The sequence below is a fragment of the Propithecus coquereli genome, unplaced genomic scaffold, assembly GCF_000956105.1.
Source record: "Propithecus coquereli isolate 6110/MARCELLA unplaced genomic scaffold, Pcoq_1.0 Scaffold64, whole genome shotgun sequence".
Lineage (NCBI taxonomy): Eukaryota > Metazoa > Chordata > Mammalia > Primates > Indriidae > Propithecus > Propithecus coquereli.
In genome coordinates this window covers 1,430,076-1,449,500 of record NW_012152396.1, presented here as the reverse complement: position 1 = coordinate 1,449,500, position 19,425 = coordinate 1,430,076, and the positions used below count along the sequence as shown (strand labels likewise).

General features: G+C 37.9%; 2 protein-coding genes across 2 annotated transcripts in view; both read right to left on the bottom strand.

Moving 5' to 3' along the window:
• Positions 1–1,440, bottom strand: part of DCK (deoxycytidine kinase) — a 112,357-nt gene extending 110,917 nt beyond the window's left edge. Inside the window, exon 1 of the mRNA XM_012659831.1 lies at positions 1,206–1,440. Coding sequence (XP_012515285.1) covers positions 1,206–1,296 — 91 coding nt within the window. The 5' untranslated portion in view covers positions 1,297–1,440. The remainder of the gene's footprint in view (positions 1–1,205) is intronic.
• An 8,861-nt stretch (positions 1,441–10,301) lies between these two features.
• The window catches only part of MOB1B (MOB kinase activator 1B), a 53,878-nt gene continuing 44,754 nt past the window's right edge, over positions 10,302–19,425 (bottom strand). The window contains exons 4-6 of the mRNA XM_012659869.1: positions 15,920–16,053; positions 13,822–13,985; positions 10,302–10,593 (exon numbers count right to left, since the gene is read on the bottom strand). Of these exons, the coding sequence (XP_012515323.1) occupies positions 10,516–10,593; positions 13,822–13,985; positions 15,920–16,053 (376 nt within the window). The 3' untranslated portion in view covers positions 10,302–10,515. The remainder of the gene's footprint in view (positions 10,594–13,821; positions 13,986–15,919; positions 16,054–19,425) is intronic.

Here is a 19,425-nt window from a genome sequence, read left to right as displayed (position 1 = left end):
AAATGAGGGTCTATTGTATAGTCTTCTCCATTGGTGCCTTACTACTGGAGCAATGAAATAAGTCCTCTTCGAGAATGTGTTCAGCTTTTTTCTATTCCTTTAAATGCTTAAACATCTGCTCGCCTTGCCTTACAGTGGTTTGAATGTGGTAAGAATTAAAAACCATTTGCTGCGTGCAAGAATGACCAGCACCCAACCGGGAGCCAAAAAAAAAAAAAAAACTATCAAAACAGGAAGTGTCAGGGTTAGATGTTCTGTAGTAGGAAATACAGAAGAATGGGAAGTTCGTATGTATTAATATCTTGCAAAATGACATGCATGGCGTAGTCTGTCCCCATCTGGGTTAAGAACAGAAGGGTTAGTGCTCTTTGAATCATAACCCAATGTTTACTTCGATGTGGAGGAGGAGGTGAGGAACTCGATGCTATTAAGATCAAAAACCTCTTCCCTCGTACTCGAATGTTTATGGCAACTTCGCTAATAATCACTAAAAAATTGTAAACAACCCAAATGTTTACTGGGGAGTAGGTAAACTGTAGAATATCCACGTAGTGGAATACTACTCAGCAATAAAAAGGAACAAACTACAGAAACAAGTAACACGAATGAATTTCAAAAACATTATGCTAAATGAAAGAAGACACAAAAGGACTGTACACTCTACGATTCCATCCATATAACATTCTCGAAAAGGCAAACCTTGCAGGGATAGATTCAGATCCATGGTTGCCAGGGGATAGGGAGGGGGAGGGAGCTGACCACGAAGGAACAGGAAGGGATTTCTGGAGGCGATAGAAATGTCCTCTGTCTCGCCCGTGGTGGTAGTGAAACCGCATTCGTTTGTCAAACCTCACAGAAGAGTACAACTAAATAGGGTGAATTGAACGTGTGTATACTGTACCTCGAGAACTCTGACGCCCTCTCCCCCCCAAAGCCCTGTCCTCTGCAAGTTCGCAACAGAGAGGGTGCAAGGGCTCGGAGCGCCCCGCACAGCCCGCAGGCCTGGCGCCCGGCCTGACCCCGGGCCGCGGCGGGAGGCAGGAGAAGGATGCTCTGGGCGGGAAGGGAAGCCGAGGGCGCGTCCACCCGGCCAGGCTGTAGGGAAAGACTTCACTGAGGAGCAGCAGAGAGATGCGGCGAAGCAGAGCTTCAGCCGCCACCTTAACCCCCGCGCTTTGGGCCCAACATTTCCGGGGCGTCCTTACCGATGTTCCCTTCGATAGAGATTTTCTTGATGCGCGTCCCCTCAGAGCTGGCTGCGGGAGACGGGCAGCTTCTCTTGGGCGGGCTGGCCATTCCTGGTCTCGCGGCGGCTCCGAGGGCGTCGGCGGGGGAGGCTGGAGGCGGCCACAGGTGCGCGCGAGCCCGGCCGCGCCGCCGAACCTCGGCTGACTAGCGGTCGGTGGGCTCCGCAGCCCGCCGGCGGGTCTCGGGGTTCGACTTTGGCGCGCGGAGGCAGCCGCCGGCGGGGGCGGGTCTGCGACGTGGCCCCGCCCCCGCCGTCGCCACAGAACGCTCCTCAGCCCTCGGCCCCCGCCCGCCGCCCTCGCGGCCCCGCGTGCGTGGCGGGCTCGTCGGGTCACGCGGCAGCCGGGGCGGGGCCGCGCCGGTACCCGGGCGAGCGGGGGAGGAGATTCCGGAATCGGGTGGGGAACGAGGGCGGACGCGCGGGCCAGAGGGCGTCAGCTGCCCTCGTCACCTGGCGTGGGCCGGGCTGGGTTTTGGAGCACTCGCTTCTCCAGTGCGGCTGGTGGAGACGGAGAGAGGCGTCTGCATGGACTTAAAACTCGTCAGGGGAGAGGCACCGCGCGGTAGAAAAATCAAAGGCTTCCCCATCGTCTCGGCCTGAAGGAAGACCATCAGGCAAAGCGCCCCCGCCCCTTAGGGAATCTATTGCCCTCTTACTGCGTGCCAGGCACTGTTCTAAGTGCTTTTCATTAATTTACTAGCAATCTAGTGCCAGAGACACCGTCATTAGCCCCATTTACCTACCAGTGAGGAAACAGGCACTGAGAAGCTACTTGTTCCAAGTGTCAAAGTAAGCGGAACTAGGATGGGAATTTAGGTAGTTAGATGCCCCCCAAAGGGGCCATTTCCTTATCTCCCATATCCCTTAACAGGTGCACTGTATGTTGAATTTTTGAATGCCTATTTAAGTGCCACATACTCCGCTAGTAAAAGACTCACCTAGCTGGAGACAAGTGCAGTGTAGAAATACCCAGAGTAGTTCATTTTTAGTCAGGGTAAAGATCTATTAAAATAAACTGGATATCATTCAGTCTGGAAGTTACCTGGTTCAAATTGTCTACAGAAAACAAACGCTCTGCTATTTTTCCCCTTTCAACTATCATCAGACCTGAAATGCATCTAAAGATGGAGCCAGAAGGGGAATAAGTGGTGACTCCATCTTCAGAAATAAAGAACAGAAATTAAAATGTGATTCTATGGAGAACTCTAGGGTGAAAACAGCAAGAGTCATTCTTTGTAACTGCCCTATATTATTTTTATGCTATTAATTTATGTATGTTACTTTTATTTATCCCCATAGTGATTAACAGCAAGATCCTTGAAATGGAAAAGGCCTGAATAGCTGTCCATCAGGCTTAGCAAGAAGTTGGGGGGAAAGGTGCTGGGGAAGCCACTAGGTGTCATATTCCCACCCAAGCTTAGAGAAAAATGAAATGTTAAGAGCGATGACAGCTACACAGAGAGGAGTAAGGCAAGGCAAGTCTCAAACTTTTGATAAGAGGAATGTGCAACTGAAGTCCCATATGGATCTGACAAAGAGGCTTGGGGTTGATCAGTAGAAATCCCTAAGTGTGGTTTCCCCAAAAAAGACCCACAATAAAAGCAGTATAGTACAGCAATTAAGAGTGTGTAAGCACTGGAAAATGAAAGATTTCGAATCCCCAGGTCTGCTGGTTTCTAGCTGTGAGAACTTGAGTTCCTCTAAGCCTAAGAGTATACTTACATAGGGGAAGCAGCTAACCCAGCTGTTTTGGCAGTAAGTCCAGCATAATTTCACATTTTGCTACATAACCTGTCGATAATAAGACAAAGACACCAGAGAAAAAGCACTTTTGAAAACACCTTCCTGATTTTGGTCCACAATCCCTTATCTGAAACCCTTGGAGCCAGATGTTTCAGAATTCAAAATTTTTAGAAAAGATTTTAGAAAACAAACTCAAAATTTCAGAATTCAAAACTTTAGAAAAGAAATACAGTGCATCTGCTATATATATCAAGTAACCACTCCCACTCTTCCAGAGGTGTTAAATCAAATGCACTAATACTTAGCAGTGAAACAAAGAGTTTTAACACTAAGTGGGATAAAGACTGTTAACCTCAGGTCAGGTTAAGTTTGAACTGAATTAAAAAAAAATACTTTCAGTTTTCTGAGCTTTTCAGAAACTGCACATAAGAGATAGGGTACTGGGCACCCAGTCAGTCATGAGCGTGCTGCCATTTTAACCTTTTCTTGCCAGAAATTTTACTATTCCTTCACAGTTTGGGAATTCTTTTTCTGCCGTAACTAAAGAATGGGACAGGGTCCTGACTGCTAACATACAGGTTTATTAAGAAAACGCTAAAGCAACTCAGAAAATGAGAACAAAGGCAGTAGTAGTTACCCGCCCATGCATTTGTCTACACCAACCCGACTACTTCTGTAAAATGTTTATCAACTTAATAAATTGGGTTATACATTTCCCCTTGCAACCTTCATTGCTGCCTAGAAAACAGGCAGCATCCTAAATGTGAGAGTGGGGAGTCAGGTGCTTCAAGCAGATCTGCAATGTGAAGACAAAATAACATAGACAGGAGCCATCAGATGTATATAGATTAGCAAAGAAAGCTATGTTTTGCTGCATGCTTGTAAAGGTGAACTGAGGTCAGCAGAAAATGTGACACTGTATTCATTATGCTGTTTAAAACAGGAGCATATGCAATCTTTTAGTAAAACTTCTATTAACCATGGTTGTTTAAGTCTTAAAGGAATAATTACTTCTAACCTTTATGTTGAAAAATGCGTCATTCCAGATATTATATGAGGAATTAATAATTTACATTCAGTACAATGGACGTAAATAAACCTAATTATCAAAATATACTTAATGTGTGCGTTATTTCTTTACATACAGTAGATGCTTTGTAAATACTGTACGTGCAAAGTAACAAGGCATTTTTAAAGCAGGCAGACACAGTCCATATCAGCATGGACAAGCATTTTAACTCCTAGTCTTCTCCTCAAATACCATTAATGACTTTGAGCAACTGTGGCTACTACCATTAAATATTCTCAACCAGAAGGTCCAAACACAAATGCCTCTAACATAAATGCCTCTAAATAATGATACTCTGAGAATAGTTCTAAAATACACATTTCTTTTTGGAATTTAGGCATCAGGGTAAATAATTTTCCAATATTGTTTGTTAATATTCCTTAATGATTTATAATGAAGACAATATTAGATAACAGCTGAATGGAAAGGTCAACAAATGATTAATTCATTATTTTTCTGACTATTCTCATTGTATTAGTATATATTAATGAAAAAAAAACATTGGCTTCAAGTTCAGGCATATTTGAGTTTTTAAACCCTAGTCTTAATTAATACCATATATAATTTCTAAGCTTTAATTTTCTAGTATGTAAGACACTGATACTAACTTCCAGGGTGGTTGTGAACATTACAGAAAATAACGCCTAACAAATTTCAAATATTCAACATATTACATATCCCATCAATATTTCCCTTGGAATGTGTTTAGTTTGGGACTACCTATGGCAAAAATAAAAAGTAATGCAAAGTCAGGATTCATGGCCAAACATAACTATTTATTAATTTTTTCCTTATAAACATTCATTCAGTTTCTTCCTTAAAAAAAACCAAAAACCTAGAATTTAAATATTTCCCATCCCATCACATACAAGTATGTATACATTATTTACATCTTCCAAATAAAACATATTACAGATTTTCTGACATTCAGCATTCCCTTTTAAAATAAAAATGATGAAGCAATTAAACTTTGATCAAGAACTACAATTTGCATTATCTTGGCATAGGTTATAATATAGCGCCCATGTTGAATTTCCTATCTCAGAAGACAATTTCCCCCCTTCATGCTTCTCTTCAATACTTGCAGTGTAAATCTGCCCTTATGCTTCCATTACTTGGCAATGGCAGTATTCCTCTGCTTTTGTCTTCAGACATGATTTCAATTCAACCTTTTAAGTGTTCTCATATATATGGTATTCTCTCTCAACCCAGATTTCATGACACTGTTCCTAGTGGTAATTTTAAGTAATAAATGTATACAGGAAAAGTGCAACTAGAACAAAACTAAGTGTTCTCTACAAGATTAGTGCCTTCACCACCCTGGTTATGCATGTACAAAAATAACAAATACAATTTAGTGGCTGTAAAAAACTATTTTCCCTAAAAATAGTCATTTCTGCAGAATAATTTAAGGAGAAAAGTGTTCTTAAAATCAAAATACACTAATCTATTTTACAACCTGCACAATTATTTCAGAAACAAAATAAAAATAAAAACTGTGCAAAACTTTAAGAAACATCCACCTATAAGACGTTAATATTAATAATATATGAAGGAGAAATTAAATATTCATAAAAATTTTAACTTTCTATCATTAATAATCTCAGCTTTAGTGACATAATTTAAAGAAAGCTGTCAACCAAAACAAACTGAAACTTATGTATTAACAGTAAGTACTTCAGAATCTCTTAACAATAAAAACCTGCAAAATTAACCTAACTGCTTTGTTTTTAAACGTGTGTGTGTATGTGTGAGCTCACACGAGCACCCACATGGGGGATGGGAGGGTGGGAAAACATACAGCTGGAAAAGGCCAATGATTTTACTATCTATCTTTGAGAATTGTAATCCAAAGTTTTCTATTATATAGTTCTATATGAAGAAAAAGAAACTTACATTACACTTACAAAACTGAGAGTACCCAACATTTTAATCTGTATTTTCTCTTTTGTCAAAATGTAAATCAGTTCAGTTATGACTGACAGATGTAAAGCGTAGTTCTATAACTTCAAAATGAATTCTTTGTGATTCGTTTATTAGGAAAGCCTTAAACATTCAAATCATCTGCCATCAGAATTTCTGTTACATCTTCAAATTAAACCTTTCCATTAAATTTTGACATACCTTTACCTCTAAACATTGATCAATTCCCACAATTAAGCTGATAGATGAACAACAGTGATTCCTATGGTAAATCTTAACATTATCACAAAACTCAGATATTTAAATTATCTTATCGAGTGGTCCTTGAAGTATAGATCTGTGTTTCTAAGAATTGGTATATTCTCTCCTACCCCAGATAAGTTTCAAAATAAGTTTTCTTACTGGTATGCAGTCGTATTTGCAAATTATAAATATTCTTTTGGTCCCACATCTTTTCAAAAGACATTAAAAATTTGAAGTTATAGATGATATATGAAATGGTTATACAATTCTAAATATTTTGTGATATGTAGGCTTAAAACTCAGCATAATTAATATATAAAACTTATTCCAATTTCTTTGTATAATAATCCCCAGTCGTTAATCAAAGTCAAATCGTTCATCTGAGTAAAAACATTTTTTTCTTAAAAAAGAAAAAAAAAAGGATAGAGGTATAAAGGCTGTGGTTTCCTTAAATTAATTTGTATCTTAAATATTGAATTCATTTTTGCACAATATCCATTCAACCAAAACTATAGTAGTTAAGATAAAATTGAAACATTTTCAGGAAAAGGAACAAAATAGAAAACAAGTTCTAGAGAAAGACCTTGGTTTTTTTTTTTTAATTAATGTATTTAACTGGAAAGTAATTAAACTGATTTTTAAAAAAAAATAAAACCTACACATCCAATGATACTATCCACTTCAAAATAGTGACATTAGAAACTATTCCTTTATTCAATGATGCCACCAATGCTTAAAACATGCTCTTCTGTAAATTTTAAGCCCATGCAACATTCTTTTGAACTTCCCTAGTGGTTTAGTTCTGAGACAACAGCCAAATGATTACACTTGGTTTGGTGATGAAGATAGGCCATATTAAGCTGCCAAAAACGTTTTTGGTGGAACTAAAATGATGAAATTGATTTTCTTGCATAGTCACAAACTGATTCCCATGGCATCTCTAAAAGAGTTCCAAAAACATCACACTTTGCCAGCATGGGTGGAATAAGTAGGGCTCCCAAGTGAATCACTCTCAAGATAACTCTCATTTGGATGTTAAGGTATGACATACTGATTTTAAAAGAAAGTTCTACAACTTAATATCTGTATCTCATATATTCTACCATTTCCGTGGTAATCCAAACCTCTCTCAGAGAGGGTGTAGACAAAAATATAAAGGAAATGTTATTTTCCTATTTTCCCATAAGCAAGGAAAATGCTAACACATAAAATGGAGTCTGGTGATTATATATGTAAAATATAAATATACACATCATCTCTATTTCTTGATAAGAGAATGTAGTGTTTTATCCAACCTGATAAGCTGGGCAGTAACTCAAGTCTTAGATATATTATGCATTAAACATATCTTTGACCTAATACATTTTATGCTGACCATTTAGAATTTATAAATGAATAACAGAGGGAAAGTAGAAAGAGACAGCAATCTAAAATCTTTCGATTTAAGGTAAATTGACCTCCAAAGTCTCTACCAGCTAACTGAAACATGCTTGTTTAGTGTAGTCTAAAGCCATGGTTTTTATGGGAAAGGGAATAATCAAGTCAGCAAATGAAAGCTAGTAGCACCATCTACTGCTAACTAAAAGATTTTCACTGTTATTAATTTCGTTCTACCACCACTTTTTCTCCATCATTTAAAATAATTCCAAAAACTTGCTTCATATTAACATTTAACCAAAGCATTGTGAATGACAATAACACTATGTTAGTACTTTATATTTTATGGGATGCTTTTAACAAAGGATGAAAAAACGAACTTCTGAGGGGAAAATAATTACTTGGTTATTTACAAATTAAATAAAGAAATCTAAAAAGAATACAATACACATTTATAAGCAAACTCTGCTGCAAAACCAAGTTTGTATTCTTATTGTTAAAAAGGCATCTTACTAACTCTCATGGGAACCAATCAAATCAAATCACCTCTTTATTAGATCAGTTCTTTCTCATACTCTCTGTTATTTCCTTACTTGTAGCCATGTAACACCAGGTACAATGCCAGGCCTCTCCCCCAGTTAATGTCTATACTTTGTTACCATATATACACATCTCCTTATTTTCCAATCACTCTGATTAAAGAAATACAGCAGGCACCTGAGATTCTGGCACAGTGAAGACAATGGGAAAGTAGGGCCTACTACTAAACATTAATTTATAGAAACATTTATCCATTTTTTACAGTGTACTACTGTGTAAGGCCTAAAAGAGAAACAACAATTTGTCACTATTCTCTTTACACTTAGCTATTGCAACCCCTTTGTTACTAGACTGATATGAAGTCAAATGCACTATGGAAGACTATTTGAGTAATCGTGTGCTTCATTTTTCTATATAGATAAGACTTAGAATTACTTGACACCAATTTTGTTTCTCAATTAACCCATAGTGGTTCATATTATCTACCTGGATACTAAAAGATTTAAGGAAATCAACTAGCTCTCGCTACAGTTTAGAAATAAGCTTTACCAACAAATGTCCCAATACATTTGTCTCTGCCAGGCTCTCCTGTTACCTCCATTGTTGGTACTTGGTGAATAATTGCTAGGAATGGAATGGAGAAAAAGGCAGTTCCTAGTGGTCATAATTGTAATGGCATTAAATTGTATCACTGTTCTACTTGTTAACGACAAAAACAAATTGATTTCATTTTAGATTCTTCTTTTCTATTAAGTGCTTTTAATCTATACAAATTTCAGAGCAAGCATTTGTATTCTACAAGGAAAATAGGTCTATGTTTCAATTGAAAGAAAGGGATATAATTCTAACTGAAGAAAGCAGATTTACCAGAAATGACAAAATCAGAACTAAAAATAAAGAATAAAACTGAAGCGAAAATAATTAATTATATTTATTCTAAAAACTAAGTTTCTGAACTTGTTACTTATGTTAATAATTCACTAGAAAGTCATGGCAAATAAAATTTAAAAGTTAATAACTACTTAATTAGCATTATCATTGTTTAATATCACTACAGAGAAAAAGATGTCCTTTCACAGTGGAAAAATCAGAAGTCAGAATGCTTCAAATTGGAACCTATAATAAGTAAAGAAGGTACTGTATCATTTCAAAATGATAGCCAAACACCAGCTCCATTCACTGAATGGAAATGTTAAAAAGTGATCAATTTCCCCAAACAGTCCTTATATTCTATGTTTAATGTCTATACCTAAAATTATTAATTTATTTTTAACTTCTCATGGAAGCTGATTCCTAAAAAGAAGTCTCTAAGACTTTGTTCGTAAGTCATTGACTAAAATCTTCATGCCATTCTATTCAAGGGTTTTAAGACAGGACTTTCTAGAACTTGACTTTCCATACTTAATTCCTTCCCTAACTCCCCATATAAACTAACACCTCCCCCCAACCCAAACACACACTCCTATCCCCTCCTCCTCAAAGTAGAAGGGAATTCTGCAGACTTATGGCTCATTTGGCAATTGCTAAGAAACCTCACAGTTCAGCATCACCTCTGATGATGGCAATCCTATATATATAACCTGAATTTTTACACCTACAGTGCAGTTAACATGTAGAAAGAAGCCAAAATGCAATAGGTTATTACATTTCAACATCCTCAAATTTCAATATCACAGATATCAAGAGATGGAAAAAGACCTGCTTGTAGAACTTAAAGCATCTGTTGAACAGAATATATTACTGTCGATATCAAAAATAATTAAGAAAGATTAATTTTTTCTGTTCTACATGCATACCTTTACAAATTATGTTTCTTCCAAATAGTAAAAGCTGGAGATCACCAATTTAGGTAAACTATGGCTTTTGTCATAGATATTTTACAACATGCACCAGTAAGTGCCCTGGATAGTAATCCTAATATTGTTTCAAGCCCTGTTCAGTTCTGTATCTGTGCTTTGCACCTCAGAAGTGAGCCTGCCAAGGCACTTAAAAACATAAGTCTTTTGGGGACTTCAAAATGGGCCACAATTTACACAACAAAGAACCTCATTCATCAGCAGTTCAATCAATAAGCATTTTCTTTCAGCACACAATATTATTTAAAAACTCCTCAAGTAACCAAAACGAAGTTAAAAAAAAAATACTATGTGCCACTACGTCAAAATTTACCCCAATCAAATGTATAGATAATGGTTCTAGGCTTTCTCTGACAACAGAATATGGTTTCATGTATTCGGAATAAAGAAAAAGAAACCCAAACAAGCCTCCCAAACCTAAGACAAAAATAATCCAGATAAAAACAAAATACAATGAAAACCCAAATATACTCCACACTGCTTCATTTGAGGAACTTGCACAGCTCTGCATCCTTTTATCTGTCCTTTGAGGTGAGTTTTTCAATCAGTTCTTGGAGTGGTGCAAGTTCTCTTCTATCAATAAGGTTGAATTCCTATGCATGATAAAGAAAGGCAGAGCAAAAACATTATTTGCATCTCACTCCAAAGCAGATTACCATTAACATGTGTTAAATTAGCTTTTGAAGTAAACAAAAGTAGATTTGATTTTTTTTCTACTCGCTACCTCTGAGTCTTGGGCAAATCACTTAGCTACTCCTGATGTTATGTTTTTACATCTGTCACATGAGGATGAATCCCTCTACCTCATAAAATTATTGTGGGGGCTACTGTAATACTGGATGTTCACCACTTCATGTAATGCCCGGCACAAAGTAACAATAAATAGGAGTTGCTGTTTCTTGTTGAAAGGAATAACCTGGGCACCATTTAACTATAGTCAACCAAGTAGGGATCAAAAAAAAATTAGCACCTCAGGCAAACTTGAGCATTATATGAAGAGTAGAAGCCTGGTTATAAACTAATATATGTGCAGGCTATCATACAATATGATATGAGAATAACATGAATAAGGTGTCATCCACAAGTGTTAAATTAAAATCTTAGAAAGAACAAATGAGAAAGCTTGGATTTAGTTTGTGATTCTTTAGAAGTTCCACCTCTGTCATTCTAAGTTCACTTCTGCATATTGTAAGGCTCAGAGAGGCCATCTACACTTCTTATCTTCTGCCATGGCGAGGCATTCTCAACTCCCAACTTAATTCATTTTTTAGCATCCACTATGTGCCAAGCACCACAATAAGTACTGGGGAAAAACACTAGGGGGCATTTAACAGAAGGTCCACCCCTAAGATTTTCAGGGTCTGGGTAAAGAACATAAATGGATGGATCATGTGACTAAATTATTAAATTTTACGTTAAGCTAGTATGTTGTTAAATAAAACATGTTCTGTCCTCCTACCCTGACAAATACACCTTCATAGTGACCAGAAAGCAGATTCAAATATAGAATTCTCAAGACTCCTTAGGATTCTGCACTCGAAAGTAGTGACAGGAGGACAGCCAGCCCAGGTCCCTGGGCCTCAGCAAACCTTCCTGCTCTTTCGACCCACTCCACGCTGCACCTCAAAAGGTCTCACGCACATGAGTATGGACTCCTTCCCTGACATGCATGGGTGATATCCACCTGCCCTCAAAAACAGCAGCCATGTGGCTACCCCTCAGGCCTAGAAGTATAACATAATGAGAGATATGACCTGCCCTCAAAAGAACAGACCCCAGGAAAAGATCCATGGAGACCCTGGAAATACACTTGGGACCATGTGGGCAGGAAATTCTGGGGTCTCGGATACCCAAGCATGCATCAGAAGGGATATAGTAGATATGTTTCTGGCCTGTGGATTCCTCACTCTGTGAAGAGGGCTGTAGCTACATAAGGGCCAGAGCAGGATTCTCCACATTGTGGGGCCCAGAACAGGTGCCCCTCTTACTCAAAGGGTGATACTATATCACTAAGGGACCTACTTTTAAGAAGCTCACAGTGTTCTGAGATGTAGATAGAATGAGATGTGGTAAATGCTATGTACTGATCCCCTACTATTTGCTAGGAGTTGGGAAACAGTGTACTCTAAGATCACAGAGTAAAGTAAAAATAACCCTTTTGGAAGGAAAATATACTCTCCTACCCCGGCAAAACATGAACTTTAGTAATCACGTTCTGTCTAAACCAAAACAGATGCAAATTTTAGGATAACATCCTTTTAGCTCCTATAGGTCTGGAGGTGGAATACCACAGTAAGGTAATTATTCAGAGCAACAATACTGGCAAGTTACAACCTCCAAAAATGTGTTTTCGTAAGTGAAACTGAGACATAAAGTGTGTGCCTTCAGTGTCAGGAGTGTGTATAGAGGGAAAAAGAACACATTTTCTTTAGTGGAGATGGGAAGCGGAGAAGGTATTTATAAATATATGCCTGTGGATATATACTCAAGCCTTGGGCTTCTGACCACCATCTCTCCATCCTCCACCAAAAAAAAAAAAAAAAGAAAGAAAAAAAGAAAAAGCAAGCTGGTCAGCTCATCCATTCATTTCCACCTCCTTTTCACTTTTGCCTGTTACTTCTCAAATTATTACAGCAGGGTGAGAATATTCTCACTGCTCTTAGTCTACATTTTGAAGGCCAGTTCTTGGAGGACTAAACAAAGGGGAGGTCAACTAGGAGTGCAGATCAAAAACTAATGGATCTCTGGCATAGAAGCACTCTTCATAATTTTTTTTTCCCTCTGACATGATGGACAGTCCCTAACTTAAAAATTATTTAGAATATGGTTTTTAAAAGAAGGGGAAAAAATAAATTGTGGTACATATACACAGTGGAATATTATATGCCACAAAAGAATGAAATCCTGCCATTTGCAACAACATGGATGGAACTAGAGAACATTACGTTAAGTGAAATAAGCCAAACACAGAGAGACAAATCTTGCATGTTCTCACTCCTATGTGGGAGCTAAATAGTAAAAACAACTGATCTCATGGAGACAGAGAGTAGAATGATGGTTACCAGGGCCTGGGAAAGGTAGCAGGGAGGTGCAGATAAAGTGGGGATGGTTAATGGGTGCAAAAATATAGTTAGACAGAATGAACAATATTTGATAGCACAACAAAGTGACTACAATCAACAATAAGTCAGGGAATACTTTAAAATAACTAAAAGAGTAGAACTGGAATGTTCCTAACACAAAGAAATGTTGAATGTCTGAGGTGATGGATACCCCAATTACCTTGATTTGATTAATTCACATTGTTTGCCTGTATCAAAACATAATGTGTACCCTATAAAGATATGTAACTATGATATACCCATAATAATTAAAAATTTTTAAAAAGAAGGGGGAAAAAAGGATGTGATATTCAAGGTCCGTTTCCAGACCAGAGTCTGCTAATAAAGATCCAGGGTAGATAGCAGTGGAGGGGTGAAGGGGAGTGGGAGAAGTACTGAAATGTTCAAGTGACCAAGTTTTCCTATAGATCTACCAAATGACTCAGGTTCCTTCTTCAGCCCCTAAGTGTGGCCTGTTAACTGACGCAAATCCAAAGCAAGACCTCTCAAATCCATTTTATCCTTGCATGTCATCAACTTGGAGACTAATCAATTTCGGAATCAAAAGGTCAGGCCTTATCATCGTGGAAAGTACAGAAGGAGATGCAGACTGCAGAGATGTATCCAATTCTATCCCGACAGTGTGGCTGCAGTGTTCACCTTAGAACTCTGAAGATAAATGCTTGCACTAAGCCTGAAAGGCCTCCTAATCCAACTTACCTGGACAAAAAAAATAAAGTGCTTGAAAGATGTATTGAGATGTGCTTCCTCCTGAAGCTGGATCACAGGGTCAAAATGCTGATGATAAATGTGGGCATAAACCCTAAAGAGGCGTTTGAGTATAGTTTTTGCCACAGACATGAAATTCTTCGGAAACGGTACACCTGGTAAAGAGATAGCCCCCTTTATTAACAAGAGACAAGAACAAGGTAATGTAAGTTTGTCAGCAAATGGCAACATAAATAACCAAGACAAGGATGAAAAGAAGTAGTATTTACCAATTACTATCTGATATACCCATCATACCTTTCAGAAGTTCTCAGCATATGAACGAAAATAAACTTCAAAGCTTTTATGAAATAAAAGCTTCGTTATAGCCTGTTATGCCTCTATCATACGAGCATTTTACTAAAATGAAACAAACACCTAAGATGGTAGTGGAGCTAAAAACTCACTCAGATCCTCGGATTTCTTACCATTAAGTCTCAATACAAATATGTGCTTAACACAAATAATGCATTAACCATGTTCAGTTTTACTTAAAATGCTTATAATACATTTTATTATTTTTTTCTATGGAAATTATTACTGCTCCAGGTCTACATGTGTCCTGAAATTAGCTACATTCTCTGCTCAATTAGGCTGCTTGTAAATTAAAGCACCGATACAGCATTAAACAAATACAAAACTAGAAAAATACAAAATCACTGTGGAGAAAAGGGAACTCTTGTACACCACTGGTGGGAAAATACATTGGTGTAGCCATTATGGAAAACAGTATGGAGGTTCCTAAAAAGAATTAAAAATAGAATTACCATACGACCCAGCAATCCCTCTTCTGGGTATACACCCAAAGGAAATGAAATCACCACACTGTGAAGATACCTGCACTCTCATATTCAATGCAGCACTATCCACAATAGCCAAGATATGGAAACAACCTAGGTGTCCATCAACAAATGAATGGATAAAGAAACTGTAGTATTTCTTACACACACAAATACACACACACACACACACACACACACACACACACACACACATACACACAATGGAGTATTATTCAGCCTTAAAAAAGGAGGAAGTCCTGTCATTTACCACAACGTGGCTGGACCTGAAGGACATTATGCTAAGTGAAATAAGCCAGACAAAAAAAGAAAAATATTGCAGGACCTCACTTACATGTGGAATGTTTATTAAAAAAAAAAAAAAGTCAAATATATAGAGATAGAGAATACAACAGTGGTTACTGGGGGCTGGGGGAGATACAGGTCAAAGAATACAAAGTAGCAGGTATACAGGATGAACGAGTCTGAAGACCTAATGTACAACATGAGGACTACAGTTAAGAATAGTGTCTTGCATTCAAGATTTTTGCTAAGTGAGTCAATTAGCTGCTCTTGCCACGGTGGTCGGTCGGTGGGGAACGGGCAACTACATGAGATGATGGATATGTTAATTTGTTTCACGACAGTAACCATTTTACTATAATGTATCTCATAAAATCATGATATTTACCTTAAATACACAATTTATTTTATAAAAATGTACAAAATCCCATATCCAAATACTAGTATTACTAGGTTTAGTGTCATCACGTTGCTTACTGCTCTTTTTAAAATATTATAGGTCACAAGGAAACATAAGACAAACCAAATTCAAAGGACATTCTAGAAAATAATGTGCACTATTCTAAAGCATCAATGTTGGCTGGGCCCAGTGGCTCATTCCCATAATCCCAGCACTTTGGGAAGCCAAGGCAAGAGGATCACTTGAGGCAAGGAGTTCAAGCCCGGCCTAGACAACATAGTGAGACCTCTCTACAAAAAAATTTAAAATTAGCCGGGTGTGGTGACATGTGCCTATAGTCCCAGCTATCCGGAAGGCTAACCTCAATTCACACAGGGTAGCTTGCTTATTTTTCTCCTGTGTTAACAAACTTTTGTGCCTCTTCTTGTGAACTGCATAACATATACACACATCAACACAGCCCTAAAGAACTCTCCAACTAGATAGTGCAGGAGGAGGGAGAACAATTCTAGAAACATATAAAATTAGATAAATCAAGATGAATCCCAATTACATAAAATAATTATACCAATTTTTGATGGAAATAACGTCTCATCATCCAACTGGTCCTGAACCCAAGTCATCAGGTAATCAATATACTTTGGTGCAGAGCACTTAATAGGCTTCTTTATGTTTGTCCCATCTGCCCAGTGATACTCATATCTGCATTGGAAAGAAAAACACAAAGTATCAGTATATACATATACATGTATGTATTTTTATATTAATATGTACGTGTACTATGAATATATACAGACATGTTTCAAACACTCTGTTCCTTCAAATAAAGATGAATTTTTAACTTGTCAGTGGATTGTTTTGCATTTATCACAATCCAAATTAAGCAGATCCCATTAAATTCATGTTTTGTATTTCTATGCTTTCCTCATGTGTCTGAATTTTCTTATATAGTTTTCTCTCATTTATAGCATTTATATTTTAGAATCACACATTACTGTAGTAGAAAAACTAGATTACTTCCCAGTTCTATTATGACCATCTTTAAACTTCACAGTTGTTTTTCTTCCTTAAAAACCATTTCTCTGGCCAGGCACGGTGGCTCATGCCTGTAATCCCAGCACTCTGACTGGCCAAGGCAGGAGGATCGCTTGAAGTGAGGAGTTCGAGACCAGCCTGAGCAAGAGTGAGACCCTGCTCTACTAAAAATAGAAAAAAATAGCCAGGCATGGTGGCATGTGCCTGTAGTCTCAGCTACTTGGGAGGCTGAGGCAGGAGGATCTCTTGACCCCAGGAGTTTGAGATTGCAGTGCACTGCACTCTAGTCAGGGTGACAGAGTGAGACTCTATCATTAAAAAAAAAAAATTTCTCCTTATTTAGCACATATTTTTTTTAACTCAGGCCTTTAAATTTTGGGTTAAGGACAGAGAATGACATGGAAGCCACAAAATAAGATTAATGAAAAAGAGAATAATACTTGAGTATATTTGGCTGAAGAGCTAAACAATGTCTTTAAAGAAAATTAGCCAGCTGCGTGGGATGGCTCATACCTGTAATACTCAGCATTTTGAAAGGCCAGAGGCAGTAGGATGCTTAAGCCCAGGAATTACACACTAGCCTGGGCAACATAGTGAGACCCCATTGCTACAAAAAATTTAAAAATAAAAAAAAATTAGCTGGGCATGGCGGCATATGCCTATAGTCCAGCTACACATAGGCTGAGGCAGGAGGATCACTTGAGCCCAGGAGCTTGACGTTACAGAGAGCTATGATCTGGCCACTGTACTCTAGCCTGGGTGACAGAGTGAGACTCTGTCTCTAAAAACAAAAACAAAAACAAAAACTGGCAACCCAAATACAGATGCCTGTAGATTTTGGGTATTAGCAGTATACCATCCTTTGATTTAATAAACATTTAATGTGCATCTACCATGGGAGAGACACTATGTCAAGAATAAGGGACACTAAAATGAAAGACACTTCCCCTACTCTCAAGGAGAAAGACTACCAGAACAGACAGTCTTGAAAACGAACAAGTAAAACAGTATGATAAGAACACTAAGAGAGGAAGGAAGTCTGTATATCACAGAGACGTCTGCACCCCCTTGTTTACTGCAGCACTATTCACAATAGCCAAGATATGGAATCAACCTAGATGTCTAACAACAGATAAACTAAAGAACGTTGGTCTCACAGAAGTAAAAAGTAGCACAGGATACTAGAGGCTGGGAAGGGCAAGAGAAAGGGAGGGAGAGGAAGAGATTTGTTAAAGAATACAAAATCAGAGCTAGATAGGAAGAGCAATTAAGTTCTAGTGTACAGTACCACTGTATGATGACTTTAGTTAACAATAACGTATTACATAGTTTCAAATAGCTAGAAGGAAGATAATGAATGTTCTCAACACAAATAATAAATGTTTGAGATGACAGATGTGCTAATTACCCTGATCTGATCACCATACATTATACGTACTGAAACATCACTATGTACTGCATGAACATGTACAATTATTTAACAAAAATAAAATAAAAATTAAAAGCAAAAAAGCAAGAACCCTAAAAGAGTTACTTAGTCTCACACACACACACACACACACACACACAGTGAATTTTAAGGTAAGAAATAAGCAATACAGCTCAAATTCCAAAGTATAAAAATCTCTAAACTGAAGTAGCATTTAGTTTCTTAGTTTCCAAAAGGTTACGTCCACTGCTCGACTTCTCTCTTTTAACCAATTGTGTTTTTCTAATCTTGTCTCCAAAGTTTGGACTGACAATGATAGGTTAGTGACCCTGGCAAAGGAGAAAGCAGAATATATAATGGAAAAATACTACAGGGTATTTTAAGTGACAAAAATTTATCTTCTAATAGGATAAATAAGATGCTTTATATTTAATCAGAACCACTTACACCTGAACAATAATACGGAACAGGGCACACCTGAACACAACTCTGGTGGCGGCCCTGACTGCCAACCCTGAGCAACAGGGACTACTGTCAAGGTCATTCTGAAGGTCTCCAAGGGGAGATTTCCCAACACTTCTTGGTATCCTGTGGTATTGTTTAATCACCTTCACAGTAAAGAGATTCTTCCTAATATAAAACTAAAGTCCTGAGTGTGATTTAAGGCTATTTCTTCCTGTTTGCTCCTCTTAGGAGACAGAGACCACAAATGGTAGGTTTAAACCATCAATGCTCTTAAAACACAGGGATTCATCCATGTTTTCTACTTTATGTTAAGAAACCTTAACATTTTTGAAACCTTAACATTTTTACCCTTCCCTCACAATCATGTTTTTCATCTTAATTATTTTCAGGTGTTTCACATACATTTTTAAATGTCAAAATCAAAAGCAGACATAGTAAACCCAAGAATCATTTTCAATATCCTGAAGTGTTTTTTAAAAATATCAACTTTCAATATCGTAAGGCTTTTTGAGAAATAACTATATACTGCTTAGCCCTCTAGAGTTCACAACTATAATTCCATGATCTTTTCTTTTTGTCATGTTTACACTTTCTTCATTTTGTAGCTCCATTTTGTCCCCATTTATTTTTTTTATTCCACCTTTGACAGACCATTCTCTTTGAAATTTATTTCTGTCATCACAGTATGAGCTTGTAAAATGCAAACTCCAAAATAGTCACCATTTCTTTTTTAATAATAATAAACAGTAACTCAGAACAAAGTCCTATGAGCCATCATTCAAAACCACTTTGCAAGGGGCCAGTGCTAAGTATAAACAAACGCCTCTCCTTGGCACAATCCTGCAACTGCTGGTAAAGTTGAAGAACCATGACAACCACATCTTCTCAGCACTAAGGCGTCAGGACTCCTAAAAAAAGAAGGAATGAAGGAGAGAGGGGAAGTAAAAGGAGGGGAGAGAAGAGGGGAGGGGAGGGGAGGTGGATGGGAAGGGGAAGGAGAGGAGAAGTGGAGGGAGGGAAGGAAGAAAGGGAGAAGGAAGAGGGAGTAGGAGGAAGGATGGAAGAAAGAAGAGAAAGGGAGGGAGGCAGACAGGCATGCAGGAAGGAGGCCAGCTATGGCTTTAAAGTTATGCATGCACACAAAC